The sequence below is a fragment of the Felis catus genome, chromosome E2 (genome assembly GCF_018350175.1).
Source record: "Felis catus isolate Fca126 chromosome E2, F.catus_Fca126_mat1.0, whole genome shotgun sequence".
Classification (NCBI taxonomy): Eukaryota; Metazoa; Chordata; class Mammalia; order Carnivora; family Felidae; genus Felis; species Felis catus.
Window position 1 is genome coordinate 47,612,193 of NC_058382.1, and position 18,345 is coordinate 47,630,537.

Below are 18,345 nucleotides of genomic sequence, written 5' to 3' on the forward strand. Positions count from 1 at the left end.
TTCATCTCACCTGTAGCAAGTGAACAGTAAGTCCTGATTGGCCTATCAGACTAGTAGAAAATAAGATGAGGTTTGCAAAAGCCTTTGGACATTATGAAACTCCACACGTGGAAGGTTGTGATTTACAGTGACAGATGGACTCCGATCCCTCAGAAGGAGGGGAATCTCGGGAGCAGTATTGCAGCTGCCCTGGGCACAGTGCTGGGGTCTAGATGGGTCAGAGTCCCCATTTCATGGGGAAAGCTGTAAGAGGAACATGTCTCGGGAGATAATGCGGGGCCGGGGGCAGTGCAGGAAGGCTTTTCTGGGGTGTGTGTGAGGAACGGGTTCTTTGATTTTTGCTGCTGTTAAACTTCCTGTGTACCACTCAGTTAAAAGCTGTGGGACTCTGGCCACCGCCTTGAGGCCAAGGGTGACAATGGAAGAAGCAGCTTTCTGCGGCACAATGTTTTTATGTTAACCTAGTAATGCAGATTTTCAGTTGATTATTTTCCTCCAAGCTTTACTTTTTGTGGAAGTATAATTAGATATTTTCTTATTTCTGTATGAGGTTTTGTTTTGATCCTTCACCTTCAATAGGTTCTATCAGAAATAGCTGTTGAAAGGACAGGAGAGGAAAGGTAATATGTTCCAGGGAGGAGAGCAGTTGGGGGGGGGGGGGTAAAGAGGGGGAAAATGACATTGACTTAGTTTTCTTTCATTGCCATTTTCACATCTGTTGAAAGAGGCTTATGTTTGCTGATTTCTTACTAACTGTAAATTAGAGAATCTGAGATTTATGTCAAAATTGCATTGTGGAAATAGATTGTTCTTAGAAATGTACTAAGAATTTGAACTTATTAATAGTTTAACCCCATTTATAATACGAAAGTAAAACTGATATTACAGAAAAAAACAATTAGCTATTGAAAAGCAAGAGAGCAATTAGGGAAAAAAACTGTCATAAGAATGCATGTATTTCTAGGTGCATTTAACAACTGAAAATCTGAGACTAGTAAAGTATAAGAACAGCTATAAAACTTTAGATTAAAATAAGTGAAAAACTTTATTTTTAATATTCAGTGTTAATGATCTATTACATTCTGAAAACAATCCAGGGTCCTGAGTGATTACAATCTACCTTTGAAGGGCTCCTCTAGAGGGGACTGTCAGAGAATGGAGAAATGAAGAAGCCTCCAGTAAGCCTTTCTAGTCTGATAAAATTCACTACATTTTATTTTTGATATCAGTTGAATAACACATTTAAGAAGTTTATGAATTTTGTTTCTATCTGGAAGCCTCATATTTAAGAAAATTATAAGATATTTTAGGAAAGTGAAATCCAATTGAATGGCTTGCAACAAAAAAGTAACTTGGACGCTGGCAGAAAAACCCTTTTTTCTCAGCCCTAATGCAGGAATCCTGAGGAGGAACATTCATTCTCAAAGCGTCTCCCTTCATGCATCAGGAATCCTGGCTCTCATCTGTAAGGGAGGAACGCTCCGTTGGACCCAGGCAGTCAGGGCACACTGCTGTACCAACAGAGTGGCTTCCTTCTAAGAGAGTCAGAATGTAATTACTCATTTAGAACTCAATCATCCAACTGCTTTAAAATCATTCCCCTGGGACCAAATACGGGGGGCAATAGCACGTCTCTTTTGGTGACCTTAAGTAGTTATGACAGGAAGATATTTCTACTGTAACACTGGACCTGCTACCCCGGATGTGTAATTCTCATCTCTCAGAATTTTTCTGGCTATGTAGCTATTATCATGATTACCTTACCATCTGGTAAGAGAGCCACACCATAAAGGCATCCCCAGACTTGCAATGTTGCTCTTTGTTGCAAAGGTGGAGACATCTTTTTCAAGCTCTCAGCCAACAAAGACTTCCTGATTAAAAAAATGAAATGATCATCTAGCTTTGCACTGGTACCAGAGGGAACATTTGTAAAATCAAGTATGTGAAGACCATAGTTGTGTAATGTGCCACTTTAAGGGACACATCTTTTTGAGAGAAACAAGGGAGGTGGGTTGCCATTTAGGTTCCAGAAGAAGTCTCAGAGCGTTCCTGACCACAGGTATTCAGGCGCGTCATTGTAATTTCTGTTCTGTGCTTGGCTGTCTTTGTAGTGCTTCTGTTCCCGGTAGCTCCGCAGGGCCAGCACTACGCTGGCACCGTACGTAACCACCAGAAGACAAGCAAAGGTGGCTGCTGCTCCATCAGTGCCTGCCAGCTGGCAGTTCATCCAGGTGAGACCCTTGCGGGCATAGAGCCGCGCTCTGGCTCTGCAAGTGTCTGTGGCATTGATCCGCAAGGCTACGTGGAGGTAAGTGCCAATGCCTACGCTGTAGCTCACTGCCGCCAGGAGGCTGAAGGCGGCCTCCAGCAGGAGCCACCTCGCCGACAGTTTGGTTAGACTTTTGGCTCCTTGGAGTAAAACGCCCATAGTAAGGACACCCAGCCCCAGAGAAACAGCCACACCGCCATATATCAGGGGTGCCCGGAGGACTGTGTACTGCTGGTCCAGCTGACGAACCTGCTCCAGCTCGGTGCCCTCAAAGGGTGAGTAATAGTTGTTCCCAAAGCCGCCGCCACTGGTGAAGCTGGCACTGAATCCAGCAAGGACAAAGTAGGAGGCCACGATACACATGAGAACCATCCCATTCAGTATCACCTCCACTATCTGTACCACACCTAGGAGGAGAGAGATTCGGGATTTAACACTGATGTCACTCACACCCAGGAAAACTGTAGGTCAGATCAGAGAAGTACCACTGGGGCCCTGATTTGAAGGGCATGGTCGGATTTAACATTAACATCCGTGGTTTTTGTTTTTTTAATACTCATATGTTAGAAAAACAAAATGCCACTCTGGGAAAAAAATTTTGTCAGTTTCTTAAAAAACTAAACATACTTACCATGTGACCCTACGACTGTACTCTGGGAGCACTCATCCTCAAGAAACAAAAACTTCAAAGTCCACACAAAACCGTGGACACGAAAGCTCACAGTAGCTTTGTTTGTAATAGCCTAGTGTCAGAAACCCAAATGTCCCTCGGTAGCGAGCGGTTAATCAGGTACATCCATACTGTGGAAAACCACTCAGCAATTAAAAGAGAAGGAGCCGTTGACACATGCAACAACTTGGGTGGATCTCAAGGGAATTATGATGAGAAAAAAGCCAGTCTCAAAGGTCACACACTGTATGATTCTATTTATGTAACAGTCTCAAAATGACAAAATTAGGGAGACAGCACACAGTTCCATGGTTGTCAGGGGATGGGAACAAGTGGGGAGGGGTTGCATTGTGACTATAAGGGGGGGAAGCCCTCAGGATGCCTGATGATGGAACAGTTCTGTAGTTGATGGTAGTGGTGGCCCCATGAATGTAACACATGACAAAACCACACAGACGGGAGTGCTTGTAAAACTGGTGAAGTCTAAATACGCTCAGGAGACTGTCAATGTCCCGGATACAGTATCACACTATGGTTATGCAAGATGCGGCCATTGTGGAAAACTGGGTTAAGGGTATTCAAGTTCTCTGTACTGCTTTTGTAACATTTTGCGAATCTATAATTATTTCAAATCTTCAAGTTTTTTTTAAACTAAAAATGACATGAAAAGGTATAAACTGAGGGAAAAAAATCACTCATGTCCCTGTCCACCCTGCTCTCTACCCCCAACCACTTTATTTCCTGATGTAATTTTCCAGTGTTCTTGATGCAAATAAAAGCACACTCAAATCAGCATTTCATCACCCCTGCCCTGCTTTTTTCACCAGGAAGCATTCCGCACACATTGCTCTGAGTCTTGTTTTGTTCATTTAACTATTCCTGGAGATGTTTTCAGATCAGCTCCGACAATGTCCACATACTTTGTTAAGTAGCTTCCAAAGTCACTGTGTGGAGGGCCCAGTCTATTCAACTGATGGACACATGGGCTGTTCATTTGGGGGTTTCTTTTGAGTTTAAGGAATTCACAAGTACCGCAAGGCAGGAGGAATCAACAGGCGAATGGAGACTGAATATCTTCTTGTCCAAGGTCAGCTTTCATTCATCATGGACAGAGGCCATAGCCTCTGCTTAGGTGTACTTGTGGGAGAATGTCTCCTGTCATTCTCCAGGGTTCAGAGATGAGAACTAAGAGGAAAGCACATCACCCCTCCAGTGGGAACACCAGGTTCACATCCCCACACTTAACTGCTGGTGATCTTACCCCAGTCACTGACTCGAAGCCTCACACACTTCATCTGACGAATGAAGAGAACTGCCTGCCTGTCTTATCCCACAGGGTGGGGTGAGACTTGATGAAAGCAAGTACATGAAAATACTTGGAAAATCATAAAATGTTACACAAGTGGATGGTATTGGAAGGGGCTTAGTGACAGATTTTAGAAATTGGACAAGTGTGGTTTCCCAGAAATGAGGAAACCTCTCTAATACATTAGACAGTACCACAGTGTATAAAAACTGGGCAGCTAGAGATGTCTGGGTGGCTCAGTCAGTTAAACATCTGACTCTTTAAAGTTTATTTATTCTGAGAGAGAGAGAGAGAGAGAGAGAGAGAGAGAGAGAGAGAATCCCAAGCAGGCTCCACACTGTCAGCACAGAGCCGAACATGGGGCTCAAACTCACAAACTGTGAGATCATGGTCTGAGCAGAAATCAAGAGTCAGACTCTTAACGACTGAGCCACTCAGGCACCCCATTATCCGATTCTTGATTTTGGCTCAGGTTATGATCTCAGGGTTCTTGAGATCAAGCCCTTCATCGGGCTCTGCACTGACAGTGCAATGCCTGCTCTGTCTCCCTCTCTGCCCCTCCCTGGCTTGCTCTCTGTCTCTCAAAACAAACAAAAACCTGGGCAGCTAAATACCAGTTTCTCTAACATACTGGCTTTGCTGATCCTAACTCCTGCAAGGCCCACACAAATTCCTAGGAGGTCCATGGGACACAGCAGCCAAAGGCTTTAACGGTTGAGGAGCTACATTCCTCTTATTTAAATTTGAAGATAACATCAGATCAGAACTGCCCACTCTCCACCCAAGCACCATAAACTACCGGCCACTTGCTCCCTCTAGCAGAGCAAGTGAATTGGCCCAAATATCATTCTAATTCAGGGGGAGTAGTTATCCTCTACATAGAACACCTCTCTCTGCCTTGGCTTTCCTTGTGTACGTGTGTTAACATCTCTCCCCCTGAAGGGAAGCTGGAACACCATCCTTCTACCAGATGGGGAAAGCTGTCCCTTCTGGGACAGATTCTGCCCAAACAGTAGAGTCATGATCCACACAGCATGTATCTGCTAGGATGACATGAAATAAATCTAGATCTTGTCAACTACCCCCCTGGGCTACAACAGTTGAGAGGAATAATGGTCTGTTGCTGGGTCCAGTGATGTGGGATCTGTTGAAGGAATATAGCCACTGAATATTATCACAGTACCAGCCAGGCCTGGCCTGGCTTAGCTATTAATATCAAACAGGCTCACCTATTTCCAACCTTGCTGTTAGTGCAGAAAGATTCACAGCCATTAGAAGAGGAAAAAAAATGCTGACTGCCAGAGCTAGGAGTTTATCTCTATGGTGGGATGGGTCAAGTCTCCAGAAAGAGCAGAAGGCTCTGTAGAAGGAAGTGAAGACTGAAACAGACATGAGATTTTTGTTATAAATGGGGTCTTTCTGGGTGAGGCTGGTTTTGTGGCTGAACATGTAATATTCTGCTTAATTATACATCTATTTCTGGCCAACCAACACATGAAAAAATGCTCAGCATCACTCATCATCAGGGAAATACAAATCAAAACCACAATGAGATACTACCTCACACCTGTCAGAATGGCTAACATTTACAACTCAGGCAAACAGATGTTGGCGAGGATGCAGAGAAAGAGGATCTCTTTTGCATTGTTGGTGGCAATGCAAGCTGGTGCAGCCACTCTGGAAAACAGGATGGAGGTTCCTCAAAAAACTAAAAATAGAACTACCCCATGACCCAGCAATTGCACTACTAGGCACTTATCCACTGGATACAGGAGTGCTGTTTTGAAGGGATACATGCACCCCAACGTTTATAGCAGCACTATCGACAATAGCCAAAGTATGGAAAGAGCCCAAATGTCCATCGATGGATGGATGGATAATGAAGATGGATGGATGGAGTATTAGTCAGCAATCAAAAAGAAGGAAATCTTGCCATTTGCAACTACATGGATGGAACTAGAGGGTATTATGCTAAGTGAAATTAGAGAAATACAAATAAAGGATTTCACTCATATGAGGACTTTAAGATGCAGAACAGGTGAACATAAGGGAAGGGAAGCAAAAATAATACAAAAACCGGGAGAGGAACAAAACATAAGAGACTCTTAAATACGGAGAACAAAGAGAGGGTTACTGGGGGGGGGAGGGGGGGTTGTGGGAGGGGGGATGGGCTAAAGGGTAAGGGGCATTAAGGAATCTACTCCTGAAATCATTGTTGCACTATATACTTAGATATAAATTTAAAATAATAAACAAAAATTAAATATATATATGTATATATATATATACACACATATATATATAGTAAATGTGAAAAAACTGGAGAGCAAATCAAATTTTTTTATTTATCTTAAATAAAACAGAAACATGTGCAGTCAAGCCAGGCATAAAATGAAAACTAAAATCTCCTTCTCTCCAGAAGCAAATATTCCTAAAGTTTTCTTATGTACATTCTTGAAGAAATTTTCTTTTTTTTAAGTTTTTTTTTTTCAACGTTTATTTATTTATTTTTGGGACAGAGAGAGACAGAGCATGAACGGGGGAGGGCCAGAGAGAGAGGGAGACACAGAATCGGAAACAGGCTCCAGGCTCTGAGCCATCAGCCCAGAGCCTGACGCGGGGCTCAAACTCACGGACCGCGAGATCGTGACCTGGCTGAAGTCGGACGCTTAACCGACTGCGCCACCCAGGTGCCCTGAAATTTTCTTTTTTTAAAAAATGTTTATTTTATTTTTCAGAGAGAGTACACACGAGTGGGGAAGAGGCAGACAGAGAGAAGGAGACAGAGAATCCGAAGCAGGCTTCACTACTGTCGGCACAGAGCCCAGCGCTGGGCTTGAACCCACAAATCATGAGATCATGACCTGAGCCAAAGTTGGATACTTCACCAGGTGAGCCACCCAAGTGCCCCTCTTCAAGAAATTTTCTAATCATATACAAGCATATATTTCACTTTCTAAACCCAAATGGAAGTCACTTTTTAATTTGTTTGTTTGTTTGTTTGTTTGTTTGTTTGTTTGTTTGTTTGTTTTTGAGACAGAGAGCGTGTGCACATGGGCCAGGGAAGGGCAGAGGGAGAGGGAGAGAGAGAATCTCAAGCAGACATCACCTCCAAGTTAAAATTTTTCTTTGGATTTTTATTTGGCTCATGTAATGCAAAGAACATATTCATTTGTACCAAGAATATATTGTAATGTTCCAGAAGCCATAATTTAACATGTAATAGGACCCATTAAATTGTCTGGCCAAAAGTGGCATTCTACTGTTGGGAAAGATTTTACATTCTTTTATTCTGGATGGCTCCTGCCTCCCAGATGTTGGGTTGAATTCTTCATACAATGGCACATTTACAAGAGGTACAAAACACTTATTGAGCTTTCAAGGCCACTCTAAGCAGCTTGTTGGAGTAGCTTCTTTGCATCTCATTGAATTAATCCTATTCCTCTTTGTTCAGCCCACGACTACCTCCAACTTAAATTTTACAGGCGGTGTCTCCACAGCATCCATCACTACACCCTGCACCCAGAGCATTAAGGACGTGTAGGATTGGAGATCTCAGTGTGGAAGAACTTCGGGGCTCATCTGCTTAAAACAGTTGTGTTTAGAAAAGTTCAGGCTGAAATGCTTGTCTCCTGGTAGATGGCTTTTCAGGGACTTTAAAGATAAGGTTCTTCAGATTCACTTGGTCACCTCTCTCTAGTTAATCAAAAGTGCTTTGTCCTACAGCACATGCCTCTTCCTTGTGGGTCCCAACCTCCAGTTTTGTTCTGTTTCAATAATTGTGGGTCATTGCTCACCAAGAAAGGACTCGAGTGTGGTACATCAGAGAACACTGCTCTGTGTAACCCAGAGCTTCATTCAGGATACCAAAGTCGGCCCATCAGTCTTCAAGGGCTGGCAAGTCCCACAGTGAAGTATTCCAGTATTCCAGTCGTTCAGAGTAACTACCATCACTTATATTGGGCAGGACAGTTTTTTACAAAGCCTAAAACTCCAACATCTCTGCAGGCTTCTCTTTCAGCTTCCTGACCTTTCGGTAACCCCTGATGGCCAGCACAGCCCCTAAAGCAAAGACCCCAATGGCTAGCGTAGCAAAGATTCCAACTCCTATGTCTCCCCCATGGAAACTGCAGCCGAAGCCGCTGTAGCCTTTGCTTTGGTACAGCACCTCCCTCTCTTTGCACACTGGAGAGGCGTAGGCAGCGGAGAGGTGGTGGAAATAGAAGTACAGAGCTGGGATGTAGGCCCCAGCAATGAGTACGTCCAGCAAGGCTTCGATCACCAGCCACAGGGGGCAGTGCCATGGGACCCGTAGGACACCCAGAACAACCAGGAGACAGCAGAAGGCCATGAGGGCTCCACCACAGGCCATGGCCACAGTGACGGTGGGCAGCTTCAGCTGGTAGAACTGGACATCCAGCTGCTGCGCTTTCTCCCCATCAGCACCATCGAAACCACTGTAAGCCCCTCCAAACTGGTAGTAATAAATGCCCCCCAGGCTGGTGATGCCTGTGTAGCCCCCTGTGGAACTGTAAGACACAGAACTGCAGGCCAGGATCAACAAGTTCAGGAGAACCTCCAGCATCTGACAGCAGGCTGCAAAAGAAGGGCGTGTTACCATTTTCACAGGTGCTGTTTCAGACTTGGAGACTTCCACCTTGCTGCTCATCTTCCCTGCAGTAGCCAGCACCACAGCAGTCTCTTTATTCCGTGCACACACACCCCCTACCACCACCATGGGGAGGCCCCGATCAGCCAAAGCCGCCTGATGAGCATGAGATGCTAGCGTGCAACTGTGGGCTCTGGAAATGATGCTGGAAGTACTCTAGGCTAGAAAGAGTAACTCTCAAAACAGCTTGCCCCTCGTGGGGTGCAGGAAGAAGGTGGGAGAAATCAGACCAGTTACCAACCAGAAAGAAAGGCATCCTTGATAGAAGGCAAGAACATTCTCAGCCCCAGCCCATCCATACCAAGAAGACTAAAAAATAGTTATCTTCTCTTTAGATATGTTTTGCGGCTTTCTTCAGTTTGAAAGAGGAAACCTCTCCAAGTTTGAAGGAAATAACGCAGAGCTTATAAAAATACAATGAAGTCAGAAAATAGTATAGAAGTTATACATCAAAATGTCAACTGTGGTGCACATATATTAGAAACAGGAAAGATTAAGTCAATTAAACCCACAAGGCTTCCTGAATTAAAGAAATGTAATGGGTTTCATTGTTCTTAGATTTCAACTCAGTAAGTATGTTCTAAAGTTTAACTTTGTTTTCTTTAGTTTCCCTAAAAAGCAAATTTGGGCTGTGGTTTTTTTCTCAGGGCTAGATTTTCTCAGGGCCCTTGGTTTCTTTGTCTTGAACAAGGAAAGAGCTCCAGCTTTTCCGCCAAAGTTGGCTGCTTTCCTTAAGACCCACTTCATTGAGATATAACTGACATGGAAGAAAATGACCCACATTGAATGTACAGCTTGTTGAGTTTTGACAAACACACATGCCATGCAATCTGAGTCAAGATTCAGAATGTTTTCATCTTCCCAGAAAGTTCCCGAGAGACTGTTTGTGGTCAGTCCTTCACCCTCCTCCTCAGACAACCAGTGATCTGCTCTCTGCCATTAGGAATGAGTAGGTTGAGCTTTCTAGAATTTTTTTTAAGTTTATTTATTTGAGATAAAGAGAGGGAATGAGCGGGGAAGGGACAGAGAGAGGGAGAGAGAGAATCCCAAGCAGGCTGTTCGCTGGCAGTGCAGAGCGCAACGTGGGGCTCAGTCCCACAAACCATGAGATCATGACCTGAGGCAAAATCAAGAGTTGGACGCTCAACCAATTGAGTCACTCAGGCATCTCTTTAGAATTTCATATAAATGGAATCATATCGTTGTGTGTGTGTGGCTTCTTTTTCTCAGGATTCTATAAAGCTGGGCACTTCTGAGCTGAAATTATATATCCTGAATGGTTGCAAGAGGTCAGCTGACTCAGGGTAGACTCCCAGCAGCTCCCAGGGGTTTAGAGAACCAGATTTTGTGCCTAGGTCCAGCTGGTGATGCCTGTGTGCTGTATGAAGCTGTGTTACATCTACATGTTCTGTAACTGGAATGATTCACTCTCAAGTATTATCTTAACACTCTTCAATTCCTCCCCCCCAATGCAGATAGCATTATTTTCTTTAATTATAAAAGTAATACATACTTACTGTTTAAAAAAATATAGACAGAAACATATAATGTAAAGGTATCTAAATCCCAACCAATTAAAAAAATAACCACTGTGACCATTACTTTTTCTTCTGGACTTTTCTGTCATATACGCATAATTTTTCTATTGTTTATTTGCTTTTAGGTGAAAAATGGGGACCTACTCTACTATTATTTAACCTATTTTTTTTCAGTTAAGAATATAGTGTGAACATTTTTTTCCATCTCAGCAAATATAAATCAATATACTTCATATTTTTAAAGGATGTATAGAATACCACAAGTTTAAATAATTCCAATGTAAAGAACATTTAGGGTTTTCCCAATGTCTTTGCTGTATGGGAACAAATATGTATATTTCTTAATACAGTGTGGGGAGAGCAGAGACCCTACAAGCCCCTTATTCCTATTTTATAGGTTTTATTTTTTATTTTTATTTTTATTTTGAGAAAGAGAAAGAGAACAAGCACAGGCTGGGAAAAGGGGCAGAGGGAGAGAATTTTTTTTTTTAATTTATTTTGGGGCACGTGGGTAGCTCAGTTGGTTAGGTGTCCGACTGTGGGTCAGGTCATGATATTGTGGTCCATGGGCTCAAGCCCTACGTTGGGCTCTGTGCTGACAGCTCAGAGCCTGGAGCCTGCTTCAGATTCTGTGTCTCCCTCTCTCTCTGACCCTCCCCTGCTCACACTCTCTTTCTGACTCTCTCAAAAATGATGAAATATTTTAAAAATTATTTATTTTGAAAGAGAGAGAGAGCATGAGCAGGGGAGGGGCAGAGAGAGAGGGAAGAGAGAATCCCAAGCAGGCTCTGAACTATCAGCACAAAGCCTGATGTGGGGCCTGAACAATGACCCCTGAGATCATGATCTGAGAGGAAAGGAAGTCAGATGTTTAACCAACTGAGCCACCCAGGTGCCCCAGAGAGACAGAATCTTAAGCAGGCTCCATGCTTAGTGCAGGGCCTGAGAAGGGGCTTGATCCCACGACCTAAAAATCATGACCTGAACCAAAATCAAGAGTCAGACACTCAACCAACTGAGCCACCCAGGCACCCTTCCTTATTCTTATTTTAAATTTTATAGAACCAGAAAAGAATAAGCAGGGCTGAGAGAGATGTGCAATTAACCTGAATGCAAATGTCAGGATTTGAGCACTACTGGTCGAAGGGGAGAGAGAAAGCGCAAAGGCAAAACGAAACTGCTCCAAACAAATCAGGGAGCCAAGAAGGAGAGCAGGAAATGCACCCAGGGAACTTGCAACTCCTCACCCGTCCCTCCAGACAATAAATGAGTACAACCTGTACATGCACATGCACTGGTGACCTGAGATACAAACGGGGACATTTGTACCTGCTTTTTGTCTCATCTTTAGTCTCAGCCCCTGAAGATTTTAGTATCTGAGGGGACTTGCTCATAAGTAAATGTGGGACCCCGCTCTTTGTGTCAGTGTCCTGACTGTTCCACTGAACTCTTCCAAAGCATGGCTCACAGCCCCAACTCCTCGGTCTCCCTAGGAAGTCAGAGAGGGACACAGCTTCCTCCCCTCTCCACCAGTTTGCTGGAAGAGGACATGATTTCACCAAAGAGGAAGTCACAAAAGATCTACTCTAAGACAGGGCTGAAAATCTTCAGGTGGCCTTTATCCAGGCATGCATTTCCTGCTGGAGACAAGTTCCTATGTTTAATGGCTGTTTCAAAACAACACCAAGTATTGTGTACTGATGTGGGTTTCTGCACATCCAGAATCCTTAATAAGCCTTCAATGGTTAGCTTGGGACTAGTGAACCATCCTTTCACTATTTTGACTCAGAAATGACCTCTAGGCCCAAAGCCAAATAGCCAGGAGTAGACAAAGCTAAATCAAGGTGCATTTGGGTCAGGAACTTCAAGTCCTGCACTCTCCTCTTGGTAAAATAATCGCAAAGGAAAACATACTTCTACTGAGAAACCTGTTAACCAGCCTCTGGCTTATTCCTCTTACTTTTATCAGCAAGAAAAAAAGAAAGGTCAAGTGAGTAAACCACTTTAGGTCTTGGAGTTACTCTAAGTTTGCATTCCAGCTCTTCCACTTAACACCTGAGCTTAGATACCTCTCTGAGCCTCTGGAGTTACTAAGTGAATTAGAAGCAATGAGGTTGTGGCCGTATATGTGAACTAGAGTGCAGATTCTTGTATCTGGATTGCCTAGAGCTTTTTCACGAAAGTTCCATAGAATCTCATAATCATGTGCGTCATTGGAATGATCCTACAATACATTTTCAGGGACAAGTTCCTTGATTTCTCACCCTTAGGCTGAGAAGTTTTCCCCCTTAGTCATATGCAGCTTAGAAAAACTTCTCACCAAATCATGTGATTTGGGCTCACCCTGGCAAACCAGATTTTCTTCATTGCTGGCAAGGCCAAACACTCGGGTTTGGATGGGAACTCTGGGAACCACATTTGGAGCTGATGCATGATATCATTTAAGTGTTTTTGCTAACTGTGTGTTCTAGTAACTGTGTTTTTTTTCTTTTTGTTTGTTCTCAATGAAACAGTACAACAGGGGCATCTGGGTGGCTAGAAAAGTCGGTTAAGCGTCCTACTTTAGCTCAGGTCATGATCCCGTGGTTTGTGGGTTTGAGCCCTGCATTGGGCTCGTGCTGACAGCTCAGAGCCTGGAGCCTGCTTTGGACTCTATGTCTCCCTCTCTCTCTCTCTCTGCCCCACCCTCACTCATGCTTTCTCTCTCTCTCAAAAATAAGTAAACTTTAAAAAAAAAAAAAAAAAGAACCAGTACAATAGAAATTACCCATGTACTTGGTATATAATAAGGTAAGTATGGTTTCACAACATCTGTGTGTGAACTTGGTCTTAATGTACAATAGATTTCTTACTATGGATCTCAGTCAACAAATATTAACTGTAACATGAAATGCTACCAGGCTGCCCCCTCCAGGGGCAGCCCTCCCACAGCTGACAGCTCATAGCTGGTTCTGCCTGCCATTCTTCCACCTCTGAGGCCTGAAACCTGCCAGCATTGCTGCTTGCCTCGCCAGACCCCAGGGCACATCTGAAGAGAAGCACCGGAAATCTAGCTGTACATTTCAGACGTTCCTACTCTTTTGGGGAGGCAGGGGGAAGGCGGGGTGGGGGGAATGAGAACCTCATTGCAATTATGGAAATGAAAATGCTAGGGACCCAAAAGGGAAATCTACTTGAATTTTTGCTTCGCCAGCTCAGATCCCTTCGAGAACCATCAGCAAACAGTAAATGGTCAAAATGGCTCACCTCTCCCAGTGCACAAGTATTTGCATTTATGGCATTCCAGGAGTCCTTCAGCCTCTGACTGGTAATATTCCACTCCCTCTTGTCCAGACCTGGGGTTCGAGGGCAGGTATCTCCCTGAAGTAAGTTCACTATAACCAAAAACATACATGGTCATTAGGGGCTTCAAATTCAAGAGCTTGTTCAGTATTAGAACACTGAACATCTCGAGCTGGGCCCAGACATTAAAGAGATGGGCAGAACAGAAACAAAATTTGCTGTACTACTTCATATTCCAGAGATTTCCCTGGTTTAGTGGCCCCACAGGGTATCCAAATACTTGGCCCAACATTGTTAAGCTACCACATCACATATCTCTACAATTCTGAACACTGATTTGATGCTAGTCTGTCCACCTGCGGCTAACTAGGTAGCCAGGAGCCACCTTTGTGAGCCTAGGTTTTCAGTCATCACAGACCCGGCTTTCTTTAAAACTAGTTTGCATTCAAGGAGCCTGGGTGGCTCAGTTTGTTAAGCACCTGACTTCAGGGGCGCCTGGGTGGCTCAGTCAGTTGGGCGACTGACTTCACCTCGGGTCATGATCTCACGGTTTGTGGGTTCGAGCCCCACATCGGGTTCTGTGCTGACAGCTCAGAGCCTAGAGCCTGCTTCCAGTTCTGTCTCCCTCTCTCTGCACCTCCCCTGCTAGTGCTCTTTCTGTCTCTGACTCTCAAAATGCAAATAAATATTAATTTAAAAAAATTTTTTTTTAAAAAGTATCTGACTTCAGCTCAGGTTATGATCTGATGGCTTGTGAGTTCAAGCCCTGCATCAGGATCTGTGCTGACAGCTCGGAGCCTGGAGCCTGCTTTGGATTCTGTATCTCCCTCTCTCTGTCCCTCACACTCTGTCTCTCTTTCTCTCTCTCTCTCTCAAAAATAAATAAACATTAAAAAAACAAAAACAAATTAGTTTGCATTCACAAGACTCTGATGCCCAGGCTGGCATTCTCTTCATTCTCTTGTTACTTTAGAAAGATCTTAGTCTGCAATAACTCTCTAGGCCTATGGGTAGTACAGACAACTTTGGAAGTCATCTCTCTCTCTCTTCCTCTGCTAGTTCTGGCACTTTTTTCTTTCCCCCTTTAGCCAGCATATCCTGAGCTTTGTCCGAGAAGCAATGGTGGGGTCTGCATTCAACCTACTCGGCTCCAGGGATCCTTCTAATGTTCTCATCATGGATCTCTTGGGTTTGAAATCCTTAAACTCTTATGGCCTTGGATAAAGTCCAAACTTTTAGCACAACACAGGAGAGCCCTTGCTCTTCTCTCTTCACTCACAACCTCATACTCACAGACCCAGCCATAATAAACTTCCTTTCTCCATCCCCAACCCCCCACTCCCACCCCCCAAAAAGACGACAGCATTCCCATGCTCTAGGTCACTATGGAAGCTATTTCTCTGCTTGGAACCCCTTTCATCTTCCTCTCCCAGTCTTCCCATTCTTGCCCCTTTTCCAGAACTCAGCTTTATGGGCATTGTGCTCCAAGAAATCTTCCAGATCTTAGGCAGGGGATCTGTTCTCTTCAAATTGGCTTCCCCTGAAGTGGCACATTTCACACTGTGCTGCAACCAGCCCGTTTACTTGTCTGTCTCCTACCAGACAGTGGACACTGCCAGGATATCTCACCCATTAAGTAATGGAGCTCTGGCTCCTACATCCTGCTGATTAAATAAAAGCTTATTGTGTAGAGGAAACGTGGAAATAGATTGTCCTTTGGTTTCAAACCACCAACTGTCTGTGAGCCAAAAACACAAAAGTATTCCCTTCACTCGTTTGGGGCTGGGGTGGAGGACTGGGACACTGACTTAGAAGGAAATCCAAAATGTAGCTCTGAAGAGCTACCAAAGCAATTTGGCTTTGGTCAGGGATGAACAATAACTAGTGCCTGTGACTATATCTGGGCACACCCTTTTTCATAGTTTGGCTAGTTGGTTTTAGATAATGTAACATAAGCTCAAGATAACAGCTTTCCCCGCTGTGTGGACACAACAGGGAGGGAGGCCAAGCTTAAGCTTCCAAATCCTACAGCAGAGAGGAACCTGACTCCTCCTTAGAGAAGAGGGCAGGTGTCAACCAGAAAGCAGCCATCACTCTGGTACTTTTCTCCTTGTTGGCCTGGCACATAATCTAATCTGGGCATTCAGTAATACTTGTGGAGTTGGATGGAATGTTTGAGGGAAAAAAGACCAACACCCTAGAAGGAGGTGTGGGGTCTAGGACTGCCTCCTCTCCTCCCTTCCATCCTTACCCTCTCTCAGCGTACTAAGTCCTGCAGAACAGCAAGAGGCTTTCACCTCACAAGGCCCATAATGGAATTCTCTGTGTTCTACCAGGCAAGGATGGCATACTGTGTTCATTCAGCGGGGTGGGATCTGAAACAATCATGGGATTTGAAGAGGCTGCCCAGAAAGACTTCAATGACAAAGGTAGGGAAATCTCTGCCCTTCGGTGGGAGTTTTAGGTGGATTTAGTTCTTTGGCTAAACCGGTAGCCTCCCCCAGCTGTCTGTTTTGAAACGCATATACCCCTAGAAGAAGTTGCAGATTCAACTATTAACCCTTCACTGGGCGGCTTTTAATTAGCCCTTGGCACTGGGACTTGGAGGTGGGCTGGTTTGGGAACACAGGACAAAGGTCTCAAAGTCTGAAGCCCCAAGGGGCAGTCGTGTGGGAGGAGCCTCAAGTTAACACCACCTACTTAGTCTCCTTCCCACCCCTTCCCTTTCCTGTCCTGAAGTCCTCTCTTCCTCCTTACCTGGTCCCTGGCCCTGCCACTGCTAACAGGAGTGGTTTCTACTTTGTTAATCAGGTTCGGATCAAGAAGTGGGGGCACCGTAAGGTTTTCTTTCCCTCCCATGTCACCTCTAAGAGCGCAAAAGGGAGGAATGGCACTGTCTTTCTTTAAGCTGGCCTCTTAGGCCACGAAGCCGGGGGCGTGGGAGCAGCGCAGACAGGCCGCAGACCCAGGCTTCCTGGGTGCCCAGGTCTCAGGGCGCCCCTTAACCCCACCTCACCTTGCCGGGTCACGGTGCCCGAAGCGCTCCTTCCTCGGGAACGACGGCTCCGTGGTTTCCCAAGGCGCGGGCCAGGGGGGCGAGGCTGAGTCCCAGGTCGGCTTGCGGGGTCCGTCCCGTGTCCGGCTCTGGCGGGACTTTTCCCAAACTCTTTGTTCACCCGCGCGAAGGTCTTCGACCCTGTGTCTGTCGTGGCGGGGGTCCCGGTCCCTCCCCCTGTCCCGGTCCCTGTCCCTGCGCTCGCCCCCGTTTCTCTCCCTGCGCGGGTTCCCGTGTCTGTCCCGCTGTCGCTCGGGGTGGAGGTCTCGGTCCGGGCGGGAGTGCCGATCTGGGTCCCGCTCTCTCGGTCGGGCGCGGGGTTCGCGAGCCCCCGACGTATCTTCCATGGCCCAGTTCCGCGTCCCCACCCCGGAGCGACCCGAGGGCAACAATCCGCAAGTTTCCCGGGCAGGTGGCCAAGCCCGGGGGCGGGGCGGGACGCTCACCTGCGCGCACGCGCACTAGCGGCACGGCGGGCTCGGGGAGCGCTCACCTAAGCGCGCTGCCGGCAGGGGGCGCGGCTGGGCGCTCGAGAAGCGGGAGGCGCGTGCTGGGCTAGGGCTTGGGGGTGTGGCTCGCTGCTCTGCGCGCGGCGGAGCTGACGACCTCCCGCCCACCACACCTCGTCTTCTTTGGCGTATCCTCTCAGTGACCCCGAAAGGTGGGTGGCAAAGGGAAGTGAGTTCTCGACTTTCTCAGCCCCGTGGGTGTGCGTTCCCGGAGCGTGCCCATCCGTTCGCTCACCCATTTTTCTGGCCCTCCAAACACCCAGCCACCCAGCCGGCTTCCCTTCCACTGGCCCTCTCTGTCTTCCTCCCTCTTCTGCTGTCCTTACAACTGTGTTGTTCGGGGGTGCTTGTGGCCAGTTCGTCTACTGCAATAGCCCTGGGCTTATGAACGTTTTTTAAAATGACTAACCTACACGGAATAGGCAGCTTTTTCTTTTGTCAAGTGAGGATATTTAAAAACATAAAATTGCCGTCTGTTAATGAATCCTTTAGACAAATATATGTGAGCACCTACTCTAGCAGGCCCTTGGAGATACAGTGGCAAACTCTCATTGCAGGCGCTTCCCTTCTGGCGTGTGTGGGAAAAGAGAGAAAGGGCCCTAGAGGAAGAAAGACGACAATGTCTAAAATTTAACAAGGAGGAGGGCAGGTTTCTTTCTGCAGGTCCGAGAAGGGACCTTTGAGTTCAGTCCTGGATGAGAGGAGGCAGCTTTGGGGATAGCTGACAGAACGTTCCAGAAAGAGAAGCTGAGTAATGCAGAGAGCTGGAGAAGAAGGTTTCTGCGAGGGGAGTGAGAGGGGATGGGATGACGCTGAGAGGTGGAGCAGGTGAAGACTCTGCATTTTCGTTCTGAAAGTAATGGGAAAACACTGAATAGTTTTGAGCAAGAGAACGACTTGTTCTGATTTATGGTTTTACAATACTACTCTGGCTTTTGTGTGGAGGGTGGATGACAGGAGGCCAAGGGTAGAGGCATCAGATGAATTAGGAAGCCAGCAAAGCAGAGGCGCCTGGGTGGCTCAGTCACTTAAGCATCCGACTCTTGG

General features: G+C 45.8%; 2 protein-coding genes across 4 annotated transcripts in view; one reads left to right on the top strand and one right to left on the bottom strand.

Moving 5' to 3' along the window:
• Window positions 1-1,026: 1,026 nt before the first annotated feature.
• Window positions 1,027-17,230, bottom strand: MARVELD3 (MARVEL domain containing 3). 2 transcript variants are annotated; one of them, XM_019819996.3, is made up of 3 exons: window positions 16,751-17,228; window positions 13,699-13,826; window positions 1,027-2,676 (listed from the first exon to the last, which is right to left on the bottom strand). In XM_019819996.3, the coding sequence occupies exons 1-3, from the start codon at window positions 17,134-17,136 to the stop codon at window positions 2,039-2,041; spliced, it is 1,152 nt and encodes a 383-aa protein (XP_019675555.1). In that variant the 5' UTR covers window positions 17,137-17,228; the 3' UTR covers window positions 1,027-2,038. The 2 variants fall into 2 exon arrangements, with proteins under 2 accessions (XP_019675555.1, XP_003998277.1); XM_003998228.5 differs by lacking the exon at window positions 1,027-2,676 and adding an exon at window positions 7,362-8,841 and having other exon boundaries at window positions 16,751-17,230.
• Window positions 16,448-18,345, top strand: part of TAT (tyrosine aminotransferase) — a 50,331-nt gene continuing 48,433 nt past the window's right edge. The window contains exon 1 of one of the 2 annotated variants that reach the window (XM_019819994.3): window positions 16,448-16,545. The gene's annotated coding sequence lies outside the window, so the exon portion shown is untranslated. Of the gene's footprint in view, window positions 16,546-17,332; window positions 17,451-18,345 lie in introns of those variants that run through there. The other variant, XM_019819995.3, reaches the window with a different exon arrangement.